At 38.7% G+C, this 24,538-nt stretch overlaps 1 protein-coding gene across 15 annotated transcripts in view; it reads left to right on the top strand.

The window, feature by feature from the left end:
• KMT2C (lysine methyltransferase 2C) overlaps positions 1 to 24,538 on the top strand; it is a 190,672-nt gene that overhangs the window by 114,080 nt on the left and 52,054 nt on the right. For 9 of the 15 annotated variants that reach the window (XM_062506249.1, XM_062506274.1, XM_062506358.1 and 6 more), the window contains 9 exons: positions 5,271 to 5,390; positions 7,817 to 7,933; positions 11,642 to 11,743; positions 11,920 to 12,024; positions 13,192 to 13,373; positions 14,072 to 14,236; positions 14,835 to 14,944; positions 20,310 to 20,375; positions 21,833 to 22,045. In XM_062506249.1, coding sequence (XP_062362233.1) covers positions 5,271 to 5,390; positions 7,817 to 7,933; positions 11,642 to 11,743; positions 11,920 to 12,024; positions 13,192 to 13,373; positions 14,072 to 14,236; positions 14,835 to 14,944; positions 20,310 to 20,375; positions 21,833 to 22,045 — 1,180 coding nt within the window. Of the gene's footprint in view, positions 1 to 5,270; positions 5,391 to 7,816; positions 7,934 to 11,490; positions 11,512 to 11,641; positions 11,744 to 11,919; positions 12,025 to 13,191; positions 13,374 to 14,071; positions 14,237 to 14,834; positions 14,945 to 20,309; positions 20,376 to 21,832; positions 22,046 to 24,538 lie in introns of those variants that run through there. The other 6 variants (XM_062506335.1, XM_062506325.1, XM_062506292.1 and 3 more) reach the window with 5 other exon arrangements.

Here is a 24,538-nt window from a genome sequence, read left to right as displayed (position 1 = left end):
TAAACCAGGTCACGTGTGATTCTTCTCTGGGTGGCACTGAAGATCAGTTGTCTTCTCAAAAGTGGGTTCATTTTATGGCTTTGAGGTCTGTTTCTTTCTGTTTATAAAATAGCAGATACTGCTGCTGTGTCAGGTGTGAGGTTATGCCATACAAATGTTACCTGGCAGCTGCAGTTCTTGGCTGCCTGTCGTAGAGGGGAGGGCAGAAGGTTACACAAATGGGTGGGTTCCATAGAGATTGTGGCTCCTGTGCCTGGTGAAGTTAACATTGGCTTCACCCCTGCTTGCTTTCTTCTGTTGTGCAAAGGAATTTGCATTGCAGAACTTGTTCTTTGTCCAAGTTCGAAATAGTTGCTTCATGGAGTCTGATCACTCCGTGAACCCCAAAGACAAGCCAACATAATTTCACAAATGGTAATATTCTGCACTCTCTCCTAGAAGTTTGAAAGCTTCTAATACGCAGTTTGGTTTGTTGAAATGTTCTTCTCCTGTTTTAAAAATGCAGTAATATATCCATTGCAGTGGGCTTGTGGAACTTCCTGTAAAGAAGAATAAGAAAAAAATTTCTCTGGATCCTGGGTATATTTCTCCTGAATTTTGTAAGACACGTGCTTCACTGGTGTCAGGGGAATCCATGTAGAAGGATAGTTTTTGATTTGGGTTTGTTCTCATTAAATTAATGTCTTGTGCTGGGCAGTAGGATGAATTATCAGCTCTTTCTTCAGAATCTGTTAATGCAATTGCTAATAAAATATATTTGAGTAATTATTCTGGTTTGCCACTGAATACAAAGTTATGCATAATCTGAAGTGATTTCTAGTTTTAGATACTAGTAATTTGTTTTAGTGATGTGTCTGCAACACCACATTGCTCCTGTTTGGAACGGACTAAAACTTAACTCAAAAATGACAACAGTATTCTGCTTAAAAAGACTTTGTGAACCCCTTCAAGGGCTGTAGCCAGCGTCACTGATGTCAGCATCCCTCTGCCCCTTGGCATTTTTGCAGGCATCCTGTCTTTGCTTAGGAGCAACAGGAGAAAATCCAGCTTTTAACCAAAAATGGAGCTCTGTATAAATGAAAGTGTAGGTACAGTTAGGAATTCTATGAATTGGCTTTGGCTAGTACAGACTTAATCCACTTTGGGGAACATGTCAGCTCCTGTCAGTAAGGTGCCCTTCCACTGAGAGTGCTTTTTAGAACAGCATGTTGCCCATACCCTAGCTTCAGGAAAGCTGCATTCTGCCCTGTGAGAGGACCCTCAACCTGCCAGGCTCAGCATCTCACTGGGGTTTTGTTCCATGGACTGTCTGCTGTTCCTGTCCCCTAGTCCACAGTGCAGCCAATTAACTTCTACATGTATATGAAATTTGAAATTTAAGTGTTTGTAAATCATAGATACTCACCCTGAGCTGCTAACATGGTCAGGTTTTTACAGTGCTGTCCTTGGAGTTGTGTCTGTCCAGTTTCTTCTCCATGGAATATGGAGATGCTCCACTCTTGCCTATGAACTGCAAATTTAAGTCAGGGGCAGGTCCTTTCTTTAATAGTTTCCATTTTTTCTTTTCTGAAGCAGTATTCTTAGTAGAAATTATCATGCAAGTTTATTAATGACTAATCTGACATAGATCCACTTTGAAATTAATCTTCTCAAGGAAAATGGCTATTTTCTGTGAAGGTCTATGTTAAATAGTGTGTTTTTTCTGTGTATCTGAATTGAGCAGATTTGAAATAGTTATTTTTGCTATAGCACTATGTACTGGAAAGCGTAAGATTAAGTCAGTAAATGGAAGGCATTACATACTTTGGCACTGAAACACTGGTCAGTGAAGAGTTGAGAGCATTCTGTAGAAAAAATTTAAATAAAAAACAATAAACTTCTTCTGGTTTTGTAAATTCTATACATATTATTTTAGTGTTATTCCAGAGTGTGTTCCTTGAGGAATACTGTATTCAGAGGTACTTAATTTTCATCATGAAGATGTTGGTGATCACTGTTCTGCAACACACTGGATATCCATTGGTATTTTAAGAGTTCTTTTTAAATGAGAGCATAAAAGACAGAGCATTATGATGGGTTTGGATGTGTGCTGTCTTGAATGGTATGGCTTTTTTTCTGTCTTCACTTACATGGTATCACTAATGTTGTTGTAAAGGTAGATGTTGGAAAAAAAGAGTCTTCTTCAGGGTTCAGTTTTTGTTTTGGTTGTTATGTTTCATGCTTGGTTGTTTATTTTTTTTTAATGAGGAGACCTGTATTTTTAAGTGATTAAAGCTTGTTCACAATCCTAAAATCACATTAAATATTAAATTGGAAATCCAGCTTTGTGCATTTGTAATTGCAGCAGGATTCATAAAGCGTTAAGTATCTAAACACAGTCAGTGGTAATTTAGTGAGATCTCCTGACCCTTCCTGACACTGGGTTTCCTTTTGTTATAATTTACTTGCAGCTGTGTTGTTCAATTTTGAGGACTCAAGAATATGATAGAGAATTAGAACTTCCTGTTTCTGTCACAGTGCATAATTATTGCTGGGGTTCTGATGTAAATGAACCGAATGGAACTTTCTCTTCACTGTTGTGTGGTAATAGGCATTAATTAAAAGCCAAAATATAATTAATGCATCTCTTTGATGTGATTCATTTGTTCGTGGTATTGTGAAAATGTGTGTTTTAATTAAGTTTATCTGACTAAGAATTCAAATTTTTCTGATCTACAGTAAAATTTAATAAAAATTAAATTTCCAATTTGATTCTTAACAATATGGTTCATGAATCATATACAAATCATTTTGTTTTGCAAGACTGAATATTTCATATTCAGGTTTAATATTCTTTTAGCTTTTTAATCTTTTGAATGTATTTAATTACTATAAAAGTTATCTTCTTAAAAGGAGAATAATTTTGTACCTCCAAAATAAGAGTAGGTAATTTTAGTTAAGTATTTTCAGCATGTTTAAGGTCTTGAATTTTGACACTATCAGCATGTTGCCTCCTTTACAGGTTGATGTAAAGATTGTTTCCTTGATAAATAGATTTTCTTCGAGTTGCCATTTGATTACATACCATGCATTATGAATTTTAGAAGTAGTGGGGAAGCTAATTAAAATTCAGTGAAAGTTGCAATATTACCTGCTAAAATTGACTGTTAATGTGATATTAAAACAATGGCTGGAATAGTTAAGGCAGATCTCCTTTGCCACAGTCCTGCTGCTGTAGTTGCCTACTAGTATATCAGATTTCCTTTCCTTTCCCACATTTCTGACATCATGTCCCTGTTCTGTCACAAATGTTCTGTCCTTGTGCCCTGGGTGTGAACAGGGACTCATCTATCTCTAGGTCTGAAGGTGCAGAAGGTTTCTGCCCAGTACTGTTCCCCTGTTTGAGGGTGATGAACCTCTTGATCTTCTGAGTTGTCTGCATGATGACCACCAGTCAAGGAAAAAACTGGGATAGCAAAACCTTCCAATCTAGAGTGTTAATTGCAGCACACTGACTGGAACCCTTGAGCAGCTGCTGTCAGGAGCCATTCTTCTGGAGAGTGGTTTTGGAAGCCCCTTGGCAGAGGGCAGGCATTGATGGCCATCCCAAGCACACAGGTGCTCTGGGTACTGAGCATTTGTGGGTTGAGTGTCCGGTTACCACCTCGTGTGGGCAGAATTGACAAGTTGTTATTTGTTTAAGTGTTACGTTGTCCATATTCCTTTTCCTGTGCATGCAGAGCCAAACTCCCAGAGAACAAATTCATGCTGAATACCACTGTCCACGCCGTGGGTTGCACCGAGCGTTGGTGTTTTTACCATGTGACTTCTATCCATAATTAGGCTTTTAGGTCACTGACAGCCTTAGTCTTTTGGCTCTGCTGTGCCAGATCACTTCAGGGATAGCTCTGTTTTCAGTCAGTGCAGCTGTTAGCAAGACACCTCTTTTTGCAGTCCAAGATGAATTTATGTTTTGATGGAGTTACTGATTCCAAAGAAACTCATTTCCCATATGTTCTTGATGGAGAAATTGCATTTCAGAGAAGAAAAACCAACCCAACGCATTTTGCAAAACCATTCCTTGATGCTTAATATTATTGTACATCCCAGTATTCAGAGGTGTAAATGTGTTTGGGCTTGCCCTTGTGAACAGTTGTGAATAGTTGGGATTGGTTTATGCATGAGGTTATTCCATATCAGCCCTGGGATTCTGCTGCTGAATGGCATTCTGGGGAAGGTAAACCTACACTTTCCATCAGTTCCACTTCTCATCCTGGTGTTCAATACTTCTTTACTCTCACAAATTCAGAATTAGGAAAATACACTGTCCTTTATTAAACTAATGTGTAAATTGGCAGTGAAGTTATTTATAATGCCTGTCTCCTGCAGTCTTTCTTCCATGCTTGAGAAAGTCTTCCACAGATTTTACTTTCTATGAGGGGCCTAAGCATTTTTTTCCTTGTCCATGTTAACATTTTCTTTTAATTTTGCTTTATTTCTAGTGACAGTCATACAGTATCTCACTATGATGAAAAGTACATAAATAGGGATAATAATTAGTTTAAAGGAGCTTGTAGGTACACAAGGATATGTATGGATGTCTCTTATTACATGTACATAATGACATGTTAAAATGTGATACCACAACATAACATGAAAACACTGGGGTGAAAAGAAATCAGTGGTAGTGTTTTATAATGGTTTATTTGTGGCAGATTTGCAGGAACGAGTTGCTTTGTTGATTACCATGGCTATTTTCCTTTTCTTTTGTCCTGTGTTTTATTTATATTCCTTTTGTTAGCTGTGCTTCTCAGACTAGTTTTTGCTGTGATTGGGGGTAGTTTAGCTTCAAAAGTCAACTGAGGCCATCAGTTCTTTCAGAAAGTGATCTGGAATATAGAAGGGGATGTTACCACCTCCAACTACTGTCTTCTTCACTGATGTAATAAAATTTAGGCATGTAATTTGTTGTTCTGATTGCTTGCTTTAGATTTGTATTAAGCTTTGTTTATAAAAACTCATTTTGTTCTACTTAACCATCAGCTGGAAGTAAATACTGATTTTTAGGGTGTGTTTCAATGAGAACCTAAAAATTTCCCACTTTCTACTCACTCAGTGAACTAATTGACTACTTAAGCTAATGTAGAAATGCCTATGCCTGCATGTGCTTTGCTTTTCAGATTTTTTTTTCTTGTTGCTTGCTTTTTGCTTTTTTAATTTTTTTTTTAATTTTTCATTTTTTTTATGTTGCAAAGTTTTATACATCTATTTTCTCACCTACCGTATCCTAGGGGGCTTGGAGTACCAATAATACAGTCAGCCCACCTTCCTGGTCCCCAGACATTTCAGAAGGTCGGGACATTTTTAAATCCAGACAGCTTCCTGGCAGTGCCATTTGGAGCATCAAAGTGGTAAATAACTTGAATTTATTTTCATGTATCCATTGCTATCTTTCTGCTGTAGAGATTACTGATGAAATTCTGTATCTCACACCTTAAATAATCTTCTGTTCTGTTACTATTCAAGACCTCTAAAATTTATGGAAACTGTGGAGGTTTCAGATTAAAAGATGTGAGCTCTCCAGAATATACAGTATGATGGCATTGCCGTGATTTTCAATGGCAAAGAATACTTTATATTGCCCAAATTTTGTGTGTATTTGAGTACATCCCTGTTTGTGCTTGGCTTTACGTCAAAATAAATTACCTGAGAGGGAAAATGTCCTTAAGACTGGCAGTAAAGTAAGCCAGGCATGGAAAGGAGCAGAGATCTGAAGGATGCCTTGAATTTGTTGCTGTGGAGAAATCTTGCAGAGTGGATTCAAAGTGACATTGTTTTTAGCTGATGGGGGAATAAATAACAACTTTCCTACCTGATTAGATAGACCAGAACTTGTATCCGCAGTGACATTTACCATTAAAAACACCTGAAGTAACTAAAGTAGAATTACTTGGTTTAAGCAAACACAAAAAAAAAGCTTAATTATGAAACTGACAAATAGCTGTAGCTTCCCAATTATTTAAGTCCATCTCACTTTAACTCTCATGCTAATTTTATTTTAATTTGACATCAGCTTAGCTTTTGCTGCTTTAAGCATTAATTTTCAGTTTAATATTCAGCATTAACATTGATACAAGTATGTGCTTATTCCTGTTACTAGTTGTGTGAAAATAACAATACTGACACCTGTTTTGAAACAGAAAATAAGAAACTTGTCACAAGAGTTACCATGTTCAAAAACTGATGATTGTATGTCCTGTGTGTGCATATGTATTAGCTCCATAGGTTCTAAGGACATTTTTTGTTTCACTTCAGTACATATAAATACCTCAGCCTCCAGCAGCATCCTTCCTTTCACTCCTCAGATGTCATTGTGTTACATTAACTTGGTGTGTGAGTCAATTTAATTTCTTTCCTTTATTAGGTGGATGTTAATAAAATTGTAACATTGGAATCCTTCAATTCCCCCTTTAATTATGACCATAAAGTTCTTTATCTTCTTTAAAGGAGTTGGAATATTTGAGATATACTGTAGGGAATATTGAGCCCACAGTGCTTCTTTCCATCCAAGGAACTCCTGTCTCCATCAGTAAAGACCCTTCACGTCTGTTGGCGACACAGTCCCCAGGGAGCTTCCTTGCTTCCATCAATATTGTTTCATGGAGCAAATGTTTTGCATTGGTATTAAAATATTTTGCAGCAAACCTTTGGATACCCCATAACTCTGTACTCCGTGCTTGGGCTGTGCCAGGAGCCGAGATTATTGACAAATATGAAAGGCAATAAATAATCTCAGTGCTTATTTTGTAGTAGGAAAGGTGCTTATTTGAGTACATGCCATAATTATCAATTACACAGATTGGAGACTCTGAAACACGTTACGAAGATGTCTGATATATCAGCCAGAATTTGGGGACATGAATATGTTCTTTTTTTCTCTGGAAATGATATGGGAGGATTAGGAATCCTCTTGTTCTTAGTTCTTTCCAAAATTTAAAAAACAAAACAAAAAACCAAGAAGCCCTGGAATTTCAAACTTAAGGTAATATATGAATAACAGGTAATTATTAGTAAAAACATATTTGCTCTCCCAAAGATAACTGTAGTTTGAACACACTGAATACTCCAAAGCACAGCACTGTTACTCTGCATCTGCATCTTAAATAAGGAAGGGAGAAAAGAAGCTGTCTGTAAATAAGGGGAGATCGTGTAAGAAAAGCTTCACGTTATGGGGAATGTTGATCTGGGTGTAATTGGTAGAATTAATATGAAAAACTCTCTCTGTATATGCTGAATTAAGAGAGTTTTATGGAGCCAGCTCCCACTTGGCTTTGTGAGCAGGACTCAATCCTAAAAACTTTCAGGTTTCACTTGATTATTCATAGTATAAGAAAAGCATCTGTGATTACCAGTAATCAAGTGTCCAGACCCTGTGCAGAAGTCCCATGACTGTTTGGGCTGACTGTTCAAAGAGAAAAGAAAAATGAATCGTAGAATAAAAGATATATTTTGGAAACCTTGCAACTGAGGTAGGGGAAAGTGGTGGGGGGAATCCTTAATTCCAGTTACTCCTGAGCAGTAAACAAACATTCCTGGTTTTGGCTGCTTTCTCGCTGAAGATAAAGGTGATCATATTATGCCATGTAATTAATTAAAGGTATTTCACACAGATCTATGCTGAGATTTAGTGACCATGCCCTGGTTTGCTCCCACTCACCTGAAATCACAGGGTTGTTTTTTTTACTTATGTTTTTCCCTGGATAAACTGAACAAGTTTGAATCCCGTGTAGCAAAAGAACTTGAGGTTGCATTTACATTGTTACCTTCCTTTGAATAGGGCCGGGGATCAGGATTCCCGGGGAAGCGGAGACCCCGTGGAGCAGGTCTGTCAGGAAGAGGTGGCAGAGGAAGATCAAAACTGAAGAATGGAGTCGGGGCTGTGGTCATTCCAGGGGTAAGGACATCTTTTTTAAAGTCATAGTGCAGTCTGTTCATGTAACATAATTTTATTCAGCCATAATTCTTGTATTAAAATACTGTATAAAAAACCCAACGAGCACTACAGAACCAGGGGTGTTTGATGAAGCGTGGCTGTTCCTGGTTGTGATGAAGAACTAGAGCACTGTAGCTCAGTGGGCCTGAGGCAATTCTGTGCTGCCCTTGCCGTTTAAAGTCTTAAAGTTCTCATTCCATGTCCTCGGGTGCAGAACGTGCTGGGTAAAGGCAGCACTGACTGGAACAACCCAGAAGGAGAGAGCAGGCTTTGTTCATGAGAATGTAACAGCAGCCATAGGAGACCACAGCAAAGATTCTTCTGGACTGAGTGGTGGTGCAAGAGTGCAGAACAGAAGAGGAGGAGACATTTCAACAGTTTGTGGCTTGGGGACTTGCTGAACAGGAGGTGGTGTCTTTGTCTTGGGCAGCCTGTGTTGGAGCTATCTTTTGTAAATCTGCCCATTCGCTTCAAAAAACCTTTAGGAAACCATGTTAACCTTTTTCGGTTCTGCAGCTCCTCAGCTTGTGTTTTAAGTGGCTGCCTCCTGGATTAGCTGCTTGCCCCTCAGTGCTCTTAGAGAAGAGACAGTGGAAAGCTGGTTTCTATTCACTTACTCCATCCCTGCCACTCAGTTTCTATAGTTCTCCTCCTTTTTCTTCCACTCTTGACTTGAAAGTATAGAGAATGACAGTATTCTGAGTTGTTCCTTGTATGGAAGCTACTCCATATTTCTGATCATCAATACCAGTTCTTTTGTCATGTTAATTTCCTGATTTGTGGACTTTGATCTACCATTTCATAGCCAAGCACTCAGCTTTATTAAGTTCTTGTGCACTTCTTCACACTTGTCTTTTGGATTCTATTACTCTGAGTATCTCAATCCTATTGGCAGGCTTTGTCACCTTGCTTCTCACTTGACTTTTCAGATTGCACACGAGTGCATTGAGCACCACCACCTGTTAGCAGGCAGGCCCTGTCAGATTTCCACTGGTGCTATTCTCCCACATACAAAACTGATAATTTATTCCCTTCTGTATTTTGTGTCTTGCATCAGTACAGGGACCATTCCTCTTCAGTTTAAGTTTTTTAAGTAGCTTTGGTGAAGGACTTTGCCAGAAGAGTTCAGTAGTGAAGCCAGTTGCATCAGTTAGATTTCCCTGTCCCCAGAATTGCTGACTCTTTCAGAGAGCCCTTACAGATCATGATTTACCATAACTAAAGCTTCCTTCGCTCTTTAATGAATTAATATGTCAGTGACTCTCAGTTCTTTGGTGTGATCAGATGTCTGCTATTCTGTACACAGGTTCTGTCTAGAAACCCTTGAGAAAATAATGATTACATTTGCTGTCTCCTTCTTCTTCAGAAGCACTGAAGTGATTGTAAGCAAGTGGTTGCTTGCTGCAGTTGATAGTTAAGCTACTTAATACTTGTTTTTAAAACTTGAAAAATCCTACACAGTCCTAGTCTGCTCCTCTTAAGAAGAAGGACTTTGGTATGAAAAACTTGGAAATCTGGACTGTAAAACAATTCCCCCTCCCCCCCCCCACACTGTGGGCTTGTTCTATTTGAATGTTCCTTTTAAACTTTACCAACTAGCCCTGCATATAACAGGAGAGACATCCTGTTCCTTGTGTTCAGAAGAGGGACTTGCTCATTTTTATGTCTTTGTGAAGTAATTCCTGAGACTCTCTTTAGAGCTGCATTTTTTGTGTTCTTACATGTAATCTGTTTGAGTTTGTCACTTTCTGCTGCCTGTGTAATAATATCTTGGAATACTCTGGTATTAATGATTTGAAAAAGGAACAATCATCTCTATAACTTTTCCCTTTTAAAACACTGGATAGTCAAGATTCATAAGCAGATTTGTAATTTTAAACATACAGGATGAATTCCACTTAGGCTAGTCACAGCACCTTAATGAATTGGAAGCATTCACATCATTATTTTGGTGTTATAAAGCACAGATCTTTACTTCAAGAGAAGCTGGGGTTTATAGATGAAACTCCTAAAAGTTTTTGTAATTGAACAGAGGAGAGTGATATAGGTAATTTGCTATAAATACAAAATGGACATCACAATTTCCACAGAAATTCCACGATTTCCTAGAGAAATTTGATATTTGGAGTCATCACACAGATGTGAGGTTCAGAATTCAGAGATGTGGCTGTCTTGTGATGAGTAGATGAAGTTAACAATACTAAGACATCAGCCTTTTTCCAGATAAATGTTTGAAATGGGAGTATTTTCAGTTAATTTGCACAAAATGATTCTTTCTCAGCATGGGATCACTGGAAAGCCACACAGATTTACGAGTACCTTGGTATATCTTGGGAATGGGGAGAAAGGTGGCTACAGGTTAACCCATGGTGGGTCAGTGCTGGGGTTCAGCAAACCCCAACATTGCAGTCATTCAGTCCTTCAAATTTTGCTCTTCTGAATGTGCATTTACAAGAACTTTGTGAAACCTGTGGAAAAGTAGATAAGGAAAATGTCCCTGAAGGTATCAAGGTGTTTCAGGTGATTTGAAGTTAACTGGTTAGTTACAGCTGCAGTGCTTGCAAATATTTGGTAATCAAAACACATAAAGAATATCTTTCCTTTTTAGCTGTTTCTCAGTAAATGCTGGATTTCAGCAACTGTGTATCAGAAGGATTCCTCTAGCTGATGTAATGATATTTACATTTGTCCCTAGAGTTATGTTTGGATTTGTAAAATATTTAAATTACTATTTAAACAAAACTTATCTGTGTAGGACTTACACTGTATTAAAAATAATTCACATATATATAATTTGAACAGCTGGTAAAACAAAGTTTCATTTCTCTGTCATGCATATAATCTTTTATATGGAACTATGTGCCCTTATATTCCTGATTCAGAGATAATAGTTGGGCCTATTTAAACTCAGGGACAGCAAATTCTGTATTGTAGGATTTGCATGAAAGTCAGAACACAGTTGAAATATTTCATTTTTTTTTCTCTTCTTGAGACACTGTGTATGAATATACTATATTAGTTATGGGCAGGTCAGAAGAAAAATAACTTGATAAAAAAGAAAAATTACTGTCTATAGTAAGAGCTGGTGGATTGAGATCAAAACAGCTGTTTCAAGTTCAGTGCAAGTTTTTATGGTGAAGACAGATAAGCTTCATAAACTGCTTGCAGCAAGTAATTTTAGAGCTCTTGCTTATTCCTTTAACATACTTGGAACATTAGCTAAACCACATTTTAGGCAATATGGGACAAACATTTCTGCAGTTGCTGTTTGAATTAATACTTGAGAGTCTGTCACTGCAATTAACTTTTTGATAAAAAGAACTTAAGTGTTTGCATGCAGGAAACAGAGCGGACTGGGCACAATGTGACAATTTCTTCCTGGTGGTTTTTTTTTCTTAGACTGTGTCTTCTATTTCCATTTGGAAGTGTAAGGGAATAATATATGTGAAGGTGAAAAGAGGAGAGGAAGAGAATATGTCTGTAAAGCTGCTACACTGATGATGAGAAAATGTGAATTAATGCAGTAATTTCTGATGGAGGTAGCTTTTAATGGAAGTTTGAACTGTATGAATAAATGTCTGCGAAACTTTTTTAGAGAATGTTTCATTTTGTCTCATTTCTTAGAAAATGTGATGTGCTTGCTATTTATATTTTTTGGTTTTTTAATAGGTCACAACCATGGATATTTCATCTAATAAAGATGAGGAAGAAAACTCGATGCATAATACAGTTGTCCTCTTCTCTAACAGTGACAAGTTCACTCTCCATCAGGTTAGGATAAAAATTACAATTTTTCATTTTGTTCCCCTGCTCTTAATTAGGAAAAAAAAAAAAGTGAATGAATGTTCCTTGTTAGGAACAGCAAGCTGGTTGGATTCAGCAGTTACATGTTTTCAGAATGTAGTGTCTGGCACGTGTTGAGGGTCTGCTGTTCTGTGTCATTGCAGGATATGTGTGTGGTTTGTGGGAGTTTTGGCCAAGGTGCTGAGGGCCGGCTGCTGGCCTGTTCCCAGTGTGGGCAGTGTTACCACCCATACTGTGTCAGTATTAAGGTGAGTGCCGTTGCTACACACAAAAAATTACTTGATTGCACTGTTTTCATATTGTACTTTAATAGCACTATGCTGCCTTTGGTTTTGTGGTAATTAGGGGAGTCATTAACTTGTTAGATATTCATCAGCTAATGTGACCATTATTTGTATGCGACTTGTGAAAGACTTTAATTAAATGTCATTTTATAGTATGCATAGCCCCAAGAGAAATTAACCTTTTTGTAATTTCACAACCATAAATAGCGCTGATTATCCAGCAGTTGGTTAAAATAACAGTTTGAGATATAAGCTTTAAACCTAGGCACAAGCAGAATTAAAAACAAAGAAAAAATTATACTGCATCTTCATTTCCTTGGGGCATAAGGTTTACTTGATTCAATTTGCCTGTTGCCTGTCAGAATTGACAGCAGTTGGAGTGGTTAATTAATACATTTTACATTCATTAGTCTAGGAGAGAATGTGTGAAAATTAAATTTGAATGCTGTGAAATGACCTAGCAAGCACAAAATAAGCTATTTACTGCGGTATATACACTATACACTTTTCGTTGGTTGTGATGTAAGTATATATGTGTAAAAGTGGTATTTTTTTGAAACATGTCAAAAAACTTTATTTTGCACGTACTTCACAAAATGCCATATGTGTATTTCATGCAATTATAATTTGACTTTTTGTTTACATACTACTCTTGCATTATATATTAATTGCAGTAAGTTAGCTGTTTGCTTCAGATGACTAAAACTCCATCACCGTGATCACATCATGACATGAGAGGATCAAGTTTGTGACCTCTTGAGGAGCCAGAATGTACACAGGTCTCTGGGACCTGACCAGATGCATCCCAGAGTCCTGAGAGAATTGGCTGATGCAATTGCCACACCACTTTCCATGATATTTGAAAAGTCCTGGCAGTCAGGTGAAGTCTCAGGTGACTTAAAAAGGGAAACGCTGCACCTGTTTTTTAAAAAGAGTAGAAAAGAGGACAGTTTCTCTCTGTTTAATCCATTCCTGTTCATTGAAGCTTCAGAAAGTCTAATTGATAAAGAGGTCCTTGAGATGTGGGTGGTGTGCCCAGAAGAGCTGAGCTCCACAAGCCAGACCTTAGTTTATACATTGATCACACTTCACTGAGCCATTTTCCACTAATTCTCACTTTGCATTTTTCAGATTACTAAAGTGGTACTTAGCAAAGGTTGGAGGTGCCTGGAGTGCACAGTGTGTGAAGCCTGTGGGAAAGCCACAGATCCAGGAAGACTCCTCCTGTGCGACGACTGCGACATCAGCTACCACACCTACTGCCTGGATCCACCCCTGCAGACTGTGCCAAAGGGAGGCTGGAAGTGCAAATGGTGTGTTTGGGCCTGGGGTCAGAGGTGCTGACTGCTGGCCTCTTCTGCCTCTCTCTGTCACTTGGTATTTGTAATGTCAGTTGAATTGTAGCAAGGTTTTAATTGTGTCTAAGTCAGGTGTGTTAAAACCAACAAAAAGCTTTTGAGTTGTTTCATTCAATTATCAGTCTATAAGGGAAATTCTTACCTTCTCTTAGAACTGCTTCTTCATGCCAAAAACCACATAAGTAGAGATAGACAAAATTTCTCTTTTGAAATTCATAGCAGAAAAAAAATTCCGATTTACATTCCTTGCAGTCATTCCAGTGTTCAGTTGCAAAAATGAATGGGTGCTTCACCCAAGTGTTCTCGAAACAAAACCCTGTGAAAACCATTTGTTTTACTTGGGTGAAACACAAACAGACCAGACCTCTCACATGGTTAAGTCTCCAGATCTCAAAATGAATGGCAACTGGAAGCAGGAACTCCCTATGACCTGTTGAGCTGTTACAAGAACCCATCTGCCTGCTTTTGCAGTTTCAAGGGAATTATTAATTAGGAACTTTGTTTAAAAAGTACAAAAAATGTTGTTTAACATTTGTGGTTAAACATGTTGTTAAACTAAAACTGAATTACCTCGTTCTAAGTGGAAGAGATTTAAAGCCACAAAATGATCTTCCTGTGAGCTGACAGAATGCATCTTTTTGTCTGTTCTGCAGGTGTGTTTGGTGCAGACACTGTGGAGCAACTTCTCCAGGTTTAAGATGTGAATGGCAAAATAATTACACGCAGTGTGCTCCCTGTGCAAGTTTGTCTACCTGCCCAATCTGCTACCGCATGTACAGGGATGAGGAGCTCATCATTCAGTGTAGACAGTGCGATCGGTAAGAATTATCAATACTTCACAGGCTTTTCCTGTTCAAGTCTTGTTTTAATTTTTTCCCCCCAAAGTAAAAGGGTAGAGATGAAGGAAATGGTCATGTGGTAAAGAACACTGGATTGCTGAGCCTCAGAAGTCTCTTAGTAGTTCATTCCTGGTTGTACCACAGACTTAACTGTCTGACTCTGGGCAAATTAATTAATCACTCTGTGCCTCTTCCCCCATGCCCTGTAAAAATAAAACTAATTTACCTCACAAGACTGTTGTTGTGAGGCTGAATGTAGATTACATTGTATAAAGTAATTAAAATGTTTGCAACATAGGGAGAAAATTACCATGCAAGAACATACCTGGGAGATTGTTGTATAGAGAGTTCCTTCCTGTGGAGGGAAACAGTTGATCTGCTGCTCCATATACAAGATCTAACACACACCACTGTAGGGGATGCTGTATATGGAAAACCTGATTCTGTGGTTTCTCCCTAAAATAATTCAAACTGAACAACTATTTCCCATTTACTTGGACCATAGACTGATACTTGGGTCTCCTAAAACACCACCTATTTCCTTTAAATTGTATTTTTTCCCCCACTTAATTTCTAGATGGATGCATGCAATCTGTCAGAACTTAAACACAGAGGAGGAAGTGGAAAACATAGCTGATATGGGTTTTGACTGTACCATTTGTAGGCCATACATTCCACCAACAAACGGTAAGAAGACGATTGAAACCAATGGCAGGATTGCACACTGCAATAAATAGGTTTGGGAATGTGGTCTGTGCTCTGATGGAGGTTTGGCTTGTGGTAGAAGTAAGATTTTTTTTTGTGTGTGTGTGTGTTTGTTTTAAGGGCTCTTGTGGAAGTGTCCTAGGTTCTTTCGCACCCTCAAGTGATTTAGGCCAGAGGAAACCTCATGGGAATTCTGGGTAGAGGTATTGAAGATAGGGATAAGCTGCTAAGAGCATTTGGTAGTGAAGGGGTCAAAGGCATCTCACTTTGTCAAGTGGAAGGAAGAAAGCCTGGTTCTCTGAAGTTACATCTGCAGAAGAATCTGAGAATTATTTCTAAGCAGAAAAATTTTGTGTATTTTGATGCTTTGAGGCTGTCTGAGGCAGCAGTAGCTGTAACAGCAGTCTGTATAAGCACTTTTTCCCTCTTTCCTCATGTTTTCTTTATGCCTTTTCCTCAGCTCTCCCAATAGTCAAGACCAATGGTTCCCTCCCTAGATGCAATCTCGAAAAGAACTGGCCATATTTCTTTGTTTGGGAGTTACCACTTCCTTATTAACTTCAGTGTGCAATTCCTTCTGATGAACTTTGCACTTCTCTGGATGTGGATACCAACAGCCTTGTTGCTCTGTGTCACAGTGCTGTAGCAGTGGTGCTTCAGGAGCTGAGGTTGCTGCAGTTTAAGCACATTTACAGCATCTGGTTCCATGGGATGGTGCTGGTTAATGTTCCTGTGAGTGGCCTGTCAGCAGTTAGGCTGGCCTGTGAGATGATTTATAGTCTTATATTTTAGTCTTGCTGCAAGGGTGGTAGCCCAGGTCTGTTTTCCCTGCATGTCATCTTAGGGAAGCTGCTGCTTCAGTCACATTGACACCTATTCCCATTTTTAGCATAAGTGCATGAAAGTGTTCATATTACCCCTTCATAGGGGTGTCACAAAAGAACAGTAGCAGGAAGGTACAAAAGTTAAGCAAATGTTTCAAGAAAAATTCATATCCACCAAGTTGTCAGTAAGATTGCTTTTCCTCATCAAGATCGAAGATACTGTGAGGCATAGGCTTGAGAGGTCTGCCAGGAAAAGTTCAATAGAGCATCTAATGTCCCTTAACACTGGCATGTCCTCATCACAGCAGTAATTGTAACTTACTGACCTGACCTTGGGGGTTTATATACTCCCTGCTGGAACACTTCCAAGTAACCCATTTTTATCACTAATAGGAGAATGACTAATGCATCTGTATTTCTGCAAGTCACTTAATTTTAAAGATCTGTTTTGAGAAATTCAAAAGGAAAGCGGTTTTGTAAGTGTAAAAAACCAAGAAACTTGTAGATGCAACACAGACTTTTGTTTATTTTTATCATAAACTTTGAGTACTTAAAGCAAAAAGATCCAAGTAAGAAGTACTTCTTCCTTTGTTTTTGGAGCTGGCAGGAACTGCCTTTTAGAGATAATTAAAGCCCATGATATGTGAGATGGAACAGCTTCACAAGAGATGTTTCACTTCCAAGTAGAATTTGGCCCCTGAGTTAGTCCTTCCTGCACGCCTCTCTGAAGTCGTGTTGCTTTGGTTTGGGTTCCAAGGGAGTTGGAACTCATTGGGAGTTCCCAAGTTTTCTTTGCAGGATTTTTTCACCTTTTTTATAAGACAAGTTTTTCTGCTTATTCTTTCCTCTTTTGACTCAGTATTAAAACCTTTCTAACACATGTACATTTACACAGTTGCATGTCTTTGATGCATGTTCATAGAAATACTGCACGTACTTTTATATGAAATGTTTTGGTCTTTCGTGAATTCTTCTAAAACCCCTCTGAAAAGTTTCTATAATTTTTTGTTTCAAAGTGGGAAGAATTAGCATTTGATAAACTAGGGGAAATACGTGTTTATTAGCAGTAGAAAGCTTCTAAAAACGTATCATATTGTGGGATTTTTACTGGGATGGTTCTTAGATGTATGGTAGATGTGTTGCAAGTATTATTACAGAGTTTTTAACCACTTCCTTTCTAGAAGAAACAAGAGCCCCTCAACCTAAAAGATAAACAAAACATTGCAGGTGTACCCTTGGTGAAGAGTAAATGGTTGTACTGTGTAGGTATTGAGAAGGAGCTTTCATTTCTCTTTCTTCAGAAAGTGGAAACTTCTTTAAATTTAAATAAAGAGCTCTTCCCTGTCTCATGCCTGAGATTCTTACAAAGTCATCTTCTTCAGGAAACAGAAATAAAAGATAGTGTTTTTCTTCTTGAACGTACATAAGTATCAAAAGCCTGAATGGGGTAAGAATTGCTCCAGCATAGTGTACCAGAAACCTTCATTACTAGGTTATTGTGAAATAACCATCTCTGATTTTATCAGGTTCTTCCTGTAGATAAATTTATAAATTCTCATGACTAGATGCTAGGCAGTGCATTTAGGTAGCAGCAGCTTTTCCCCTGTGCTGTAATTCCTGCGTGTTCAGGATGGGGGGGTGTGTGTGTGTGTGTGTCTCATCCCCACATCTGCTCCTGGACAAGCAGTTCTTGACCATCTACTCATCAGTTCTGCCTTTGTGTCATTTGCTCTTGTATGTCCTATGCCCCATCTGCAAGTTTCATCCCTCCTCACTTACTCCCATCCTGTCTTCATCCAGACTCCAGCTTCCTCCTCCCCTGGTATTGTTTTTGTTCCCCTGCAGGATGCAGAGGGACCAGCTCTGCCTGGTGTTCTGTAACCAGTTAGAACTGATCTGGTTGCAGTTTCTGCAGCTGTCTGTGTGCAGTAATTCCTCCTGGGGCTCAAGTAAATGTGCTCATGGAGGCAGTGAGGTTTCGGTATCACTTACCCCTGTCCAGGAGTGCCTGACACTGCCAATGAGTCACATTATGACTGGAAGTCTCTGTTGTATCATTTTCATTAAACTGATTTTAATTTTTCTTCATTCTGGAACTTAATTCTATGTACTTGACAAATACAAATCAAACATAATACTATGCATTAAAAATTAACTTTTGATTTTTTTTATTCTTTGGCATATTTAATATGTCAGCTCTAATGTCCTTGCGTTGTTGAATTTACCAAAAAAGTCCCAGTGTAATTGACACAGTTATGCAGGCACCCAATAAAGAGTGCTCTGTTAGTGCTGTATTTCTGTATCAACCATTCCACTCTGTCCCATATGCTGGTTTCAGTTTTTCACAGAATTATTCTTTTCTATTACAGCCTTAAAAATGAACTCCACTTTCTTTTCTCATCATGTTGTATTCTGTGCAATTATTTGCTTTCAGCTGAGGTTACTAAATGCTGTACAGTATTCAGCACATTTAAACCCTTTTGCAGATAAGTTTAGCAATTTTGGTTAAACTTCAGGTGAATGCCTCAGAAAGCACTTTTTTTTCTGTTTGAGTTTTTTTCCCCCCTTTGGATAGTCTTTCTCTAACAGTACTATGCTTTTTTGCTATCCATTTTATTGACTGTAATCCTTAAGCTGCACTCTTAATTAGCTCCTTTTCTGGAAGTCTGTTTGATACTGTCTTCAAACACTTGTTTGTTCGTGCAGTTTTTGTGAGTGGCTCTCTGAAGGCCTCACCTCTGTCACTGTCAGCTTGTTTATTTGAGCATTTCAACTCTCTTCAGTCTCCAGAGCTAAAATTGTTCAGTCTGACCTGGATGAGAAGATCTCTCTGTTGTTTGACTTCTAAATGAAGGATTTCAAATTCCTGTTCACAACTGCCTTTCTGAATTTCTTGTTTACCTTAGATTTCAATTCAGTAATTGCTACTTCAATCTTAAAAACATCTTGTAAATTACAACAAATTAAATGAACAGATGATGTCTTATTCCACTTCAAATAGTTCTTACAGTCTGCCTATTTTTTGTTGTTTCAATTCAGTGTTTGAGTATCTTCCTTTCTGCAGCTTGTTCCCTATTTTTTGTTTCTTTTCGGCTCCATGTCTCTTTCAAAATGTCATTTTCAATTTCTTCTATTCCTTGTCTTTTCTCTCCACTCCTGAGTTCGGTTTTTCTGTAATTCTCATAGGCTCCTCTCATTTACTAATTGCATGAAGTACTGGTTTTCTGTGAGTTGTACCCTGTGCATTAAGTGCACATTACATAAAACTTTCAAACCAGTAGTTTTTGAAGACAGACTTGCACTTTCCTTAAATTTGTTTATATGCTAGAAAGCATCCTGTACGTTTCATACTCATTATATGTGTTACTTGGAACCTTTTGTGCTTTTCCTCATCTTGCCCTGGCTCCCATGGTGTGTGTGAAGTGGGACCAGCAGCACACGTGCCATGGTTGACGTGACACACGGAGCCCCCCCATGGGTTTTCTGCCTCAGGGGTCTCATCTTGTGTCACAAGCAAAAAGGAAATACTCCAGATGTTATCTTGAGTCCTAAATTCAGCATGAATAAAATTTCTAGAAAAAAGGAAAAAAAAGTGTGGATAAACCTGTCTCTCTGGTAATGCTTACTGCGGCAGACTAACAGGTTTTCTGATTCTGGTTTGCTGTTTACGAGATAGAAGCTCCTAATTTTCACTTTACTGCTCTGTCTGTGTATTCTCTGTGAAGTCACTACTAATATTAAAAGTTTAGTCTACATATCATAGGAGAGTGAAGCATGACTGCAGTTATGTAGTTAAAGCAAATGGGAAGAGCATTTCTGCCCACTGCAAAAGTAGCCTTTTGTTGCAGAATGTTTTGATTATTATTTTTTCAGTCTCACTGTTCCACTGCTGCCCTGTAGCACACAGGGTGTCATTTTTAAGTTGAGTTTCTGCTGTTCCATTTATCAGTAGTCTTATCTGGAATAAGAATTGCCCTATCTGACTTCCAGTAGGTCCTGTGTTACCTGTTCTCAGACACATCAGCCTTCTCCAAGTGCTGTGTAAGAGGCCTGACGGCACAGACACAGTGAGAATCTTGTGGCAGAGCTCGTGGAGTGTGCTGGCCCCTCCTTGGGAAAATACTGATCAATACCAACTTCACAAAACTCTCACATTTTTAATGATCAGAGCAGCCAAACCTGAATATCATGGCTAGTGTAGAGGTTGCTTTCCAACCCAAAGGATCCAGTGTGTTCATTTGCCCCTGGTCCAGTAGAAGGAGATAATTTCCCACTGAGTTCAGTGCTATTCCAATGCCATTCTTGGCTTTAGGAAAGTGAAGAACTTCAGTTTGTATCAAGCTTCTTTTTTAGTCACATCTGTGACACTGAAAAGCACTTTATTTTAAAGGTGCAAACATAAACAATTGCCAACAGTATAAATTAGGGAGTTTAACGGAAGTGTTTGAAGGAAAATTGATAGTTTCAATTTAAATCAAGTCACCATTTTTAAAAGTTGAAATTATTTTCCTTATATTTTTCAGTGCCTTCTTTGGACTGTTGTGATTCATCAGTTGGAGCTCAGATTATTTCAAAATCAAAAGAACTAGGTAAAGAATGGAAATGCTTAATATCTGATCATTTAGCATATTTTAAGGGTGTATTTTTACCTGAGACAAAAATTTATTTTCCTGTGGTTTTGTAACAGACAGCATTAACTATCCTGCAGTTACCACAGCATGCTTTCCATTTTTTTCCCTCATTCTTGCTTCTTTCTTCTCTCTTGCCTGCCATACCTGCACTATAATAATTACTTTAAATTATGCTTTGATCCTGCAGTCTTAGTTGCTTGCTTTAATATCAGTGGTGATAACGCAGCGTGGCTGAGTTAGGCATGTACACAAATGTTTACAGGCTTGAGGTGTTAGGAGGATGCAGCTTTTCTGTATTTGTCTGGTTTGTGCTAGGAATTTATAATCCTCACAAGCCTACTCACAAGTCAGTCTATAATGATAGCACCCAGCAGCTTCCATCATGTTAGGACAGCTTCCATCACATCAGAGTTGGTTTTTTTTCTATTTGACACCTGAGAGAAGGTTCTCCCCTCAAATACTCAATGTAAAAAAGAGCGTGAGATGTTTTTGAAACACACACCTTTCAAGTTTGGTGTAAGAAGGCAGTCAAGTGGAAAGAGTTTGTTCAGAACCAGCTGTACTGTCAGATGTTACATGAGGAGATATTTGTGGTTAAATGGAACGAATGTTGCTATGTTTGTATGTTTTCAAAAGCTGTCTTATCAAATCGTTATTTAATTGGCTTCAGAGAGGTGAAGCATCATTGCAACCTCTTCATTATTTGGCAAATCCCTGAAAGTTCCCAAGCTTCCACTTGCAGGGCCCCAGCACAAATGACAGGGCCTTTCTGCATGGTGAATTAAGGAGCATTAGAGTTTATCAGTGGACTCAGTTGTCCTTGAACAGCTTGAGGAGGAATCAGTCTTGCAGGTCTTGGGAGACTTGGGTTGTACCCACAATTTCCAATTTGATCTTGAGCAGCTCACTTGATACCATTTGGATTTTTTGTCTGCCTATAAAATAGGGCTGATGAGTTCTCTGAGTTACCAGGAGTTCTTGGAGGTTTAAGGTTATTAATAAGATGAAGGTAAAGTGCTGAGGACTGGATGGTGGCCTGGGCTGATAAGCAGCAGGGACCCAAAGTATGACTTGCACAGTTTTCTCTGGGAGCCGGTAATACAGAAATAGCCTGCAAAGCACCAGTTTCCATAATCAAATTGTTCTTTCTAATGAGTCTTTGATGCAAGTTGTTTCATAGCAGTGTAATGGTTTGTTGCTGGATTTGACATCAGACTCTAAATCATAAAGCTGTAATTATAATGTGTAAAGACAGTGTCAGATATCTCTGGTTTATTTATACCAATTTCTTCACTCACGGGTCAGCTCCGTACATGTGGATTATTAACTCTTGTAAGTGCTGTTCCTAAAAAAAATCTAAGACATGTAAATTAAAAGATTTTATATTGCTGTTATGATTCATTCAACTTTTATAGACCCACCGAAGACATACACCCAGGATGGAGTCTGCTTGACAGAATCCGGCATGTCTCAGTTACAGAGCCTCACTGTTACAGTACCGAGAAGAAAACGGACGAAACCAAAGCTTAAACTGAAGATTATAAATCAGAACAGTGTGGCTGTACTTCAGACACCCCCAGATGCCCAGTCAGAACACTCAAGAGATGGGGAGATGGATGACAGTAGAGGTAGCAGTCTACTTTTGGCATGTCTTGTAGCTTGGAGTGTTGCAGTACCTGTGTGTATTGCAAATATCCCTGGGAGTTTTTATTACACTGATACTCCTGTGTTCTCTACAGAATGTTCTATGGAAACTTCTTCAACAGTAGTAATGGCTCACTGTTGTCCATTTCAGGAATTTTCCTTGCTGTTCTGTTAATGGGTCATCCATCCTATAGGAAACCCACCTTTCTAGGGCTGCCAGTCTGGAAATAGGAGATGACTTTTTTGTCTAATCTTTGGGTTACCTGTGGGAAACATTGCACACTCACCAAGTACAGGTGTGCTCAAGTTCAGTGCAAACTGTTTGAAAGTGTTGGCTCAGCAAAGCAACATCTGTATCACTCAGAAGCTGGTATTAAAATCAAGTGGGAGAGTGAAGTGGTTCTTTGCTGAGTACTTCTATTTTCTGGAAGAAATAAGGTGAGAAATAAGGTGACCTGAGAGTCAGTGATCTGGGCTAACACTTGTGTGGTGCAGCAGCATTGTCCTTGCTGTGCATCCTGAGAAGGGTGATGGCACAGTAGGCATTAACCCATGGCTTGGGGCAAGGCTTCTTCCAGTGGCAGGTCACAAAAGTTACTGCATTGGTCACGTAGGTCCCTCTTTGGAGAGGAACTGAGGCACACAGGCGCCCCACCTCCCCACAGTTCTGTGGATGCAACACTGCCTTGTTGATCATACTAAATGTCATAAGAAGCTTATTTTAGCTACAGAGTGTACTTGAGATAACTGGGTAGTTCAGTCATCAGTGAAGTTTCAGTGTTAACTGGTTGATAAAAGTATTGTTTCTGTTGTTTGATGAGCACATTCTTACCCTCTGTTGTTGACTATAATTACTCTTTCCTAAAAATAGCTTCCTTTTATTTCTTTGTAACCTTTTAAACAGTTTCTTTTTCTTCAATTTCTTTCAATATTCACAGGATTTGGTACATTATCCTAGCATTACATGGAGTCTGAAATTTCATCTCATACTTTCATGTTCTCCATCAGCTAAGTTTTTGAAAGCAAAAAATGCGTTTGAATTTGAAGGCAGCTAGTCACTTCCCTTGTTCTTCTTCAGTGGTTAATAATCTTTACTTTTAAAAATGTGTGCCTGTTTTCTTTATTTTTTCTGACTTCATTATCTGCTTGTTGGCTTCTATAGGTGGTAGGTCTTTTCAAATAGATAAGAGGATATATAGATGTGATAGCAGGGTGTGAAAGAGAGAGTCAGAGCGTCCACAGCTTCACTTTCAGTTCTGATCACCTTTTGTTGTCTTTTTGAGAGTTAAAGCACGTTTATGTGTGTGATGGTAACTGCACAGCAAGTACATGGGAGATGGGCTGGATTTCCTTGAAGCTCTGGATGTGTAGGGCTCTACTCTGCAGAGGGGATCAGTGTCTGTCTCCAAACATCTAGAATTTTTGTATGAGCATCAGGATGAAAAAATCTGTGCCTTGGCTTTGATTGGAGTAACACAGTGTAGTAATCCCAGGGAAAAAGGAGAAAATCCTTATTTTGACTCCTGATGTTCCAGGTGGAAAAAAGAGGCTTTATCTGAAAAAAGGGAGCTCATGGAATTTCGCTACCATCTCACCTGTAGGCTTGCATCAGGGTCAGCTTTCATTGAGTCTTCTACGTTTTAGAGTCTGCTTGACAGCTGAGCTTGCTTTGGTTACTTCAGCTTGGTGGCCTTTGCCATTCACTGGCTCTGTTGGTAGAGCTCAGTGAGGTCTTCATCAGTGGGAAAATGTGTGCCATGACCTAGCCTGTGGAAGAGTGAGGGTTGTAGTTCTACCACAGCAAAAGTGGTGTGAAAGAGTCCAGCTCTGTTATAACAGTGTTTCTCCATCTTACAGCTGCGTGGGGTTTTACTCCATCTGGAATTATACACTGGTATCCAAAGCAGGACAGGTGAATTCCAGTATCTTTTCAGGGATGAGAGAATATTTAACATTTCAGAAGGTTTATGATCAGGAAGAATTAGTTCCTTCTGTCTTCAACACCAAAGGCTTTTTAATGTCAGCGTAACTTTACATCTGTTTCTACCCTGCTTTCCCACAGAATATAAACTCTTAATTTGGAATTATAGTCTTAATCTTCAAGGCTGAGTAATTCCTTTGGGCTGAATTTTGTATTATATAAATCAAATTCCTCTTCATAGATCAGTCTGCTTTCAGCCAGTCAAATGGATTCAAGTCATGCATCCACTACACTAAAAGTCATTACACTTTGCCTTCCCAGCGCAGGCTGCAGATTTAAGTGTCTTCTCAATTAAAAAAAAAAGCCCTGTCAAAGAAAACTGAGGAAGGACAGTGAAGAAAAGGAAGTTTATCTTGGTAAATTGGATCCATATTCCTTCATGGGATAGCTAGATTGCTCAGACACTTAGCACAGGCTTCCAAAGGAGATACCAAAAACTTTCTCTGATACACATATACTAATTACAGTGTTTATTTGCTGGTTTTGTCTGAACATC

The sequence above is a fragment of the Cinclus cinclus genome, chromosome 1, assembly GCF_963662255.1.
Source record: "Cinclus cinclus chromosome 1, bCinCin1.1, whole genome shotgun sequence".
Lineage (NCBI taxonomy): Eukaryota > Metazoa > Chordata > Aves > Passeriformes > Cinclidae > Cinclus > Cinclus cinclus.
This window is presented reverse-complemented; position numbering and strand designations above follow the sequence as displayed.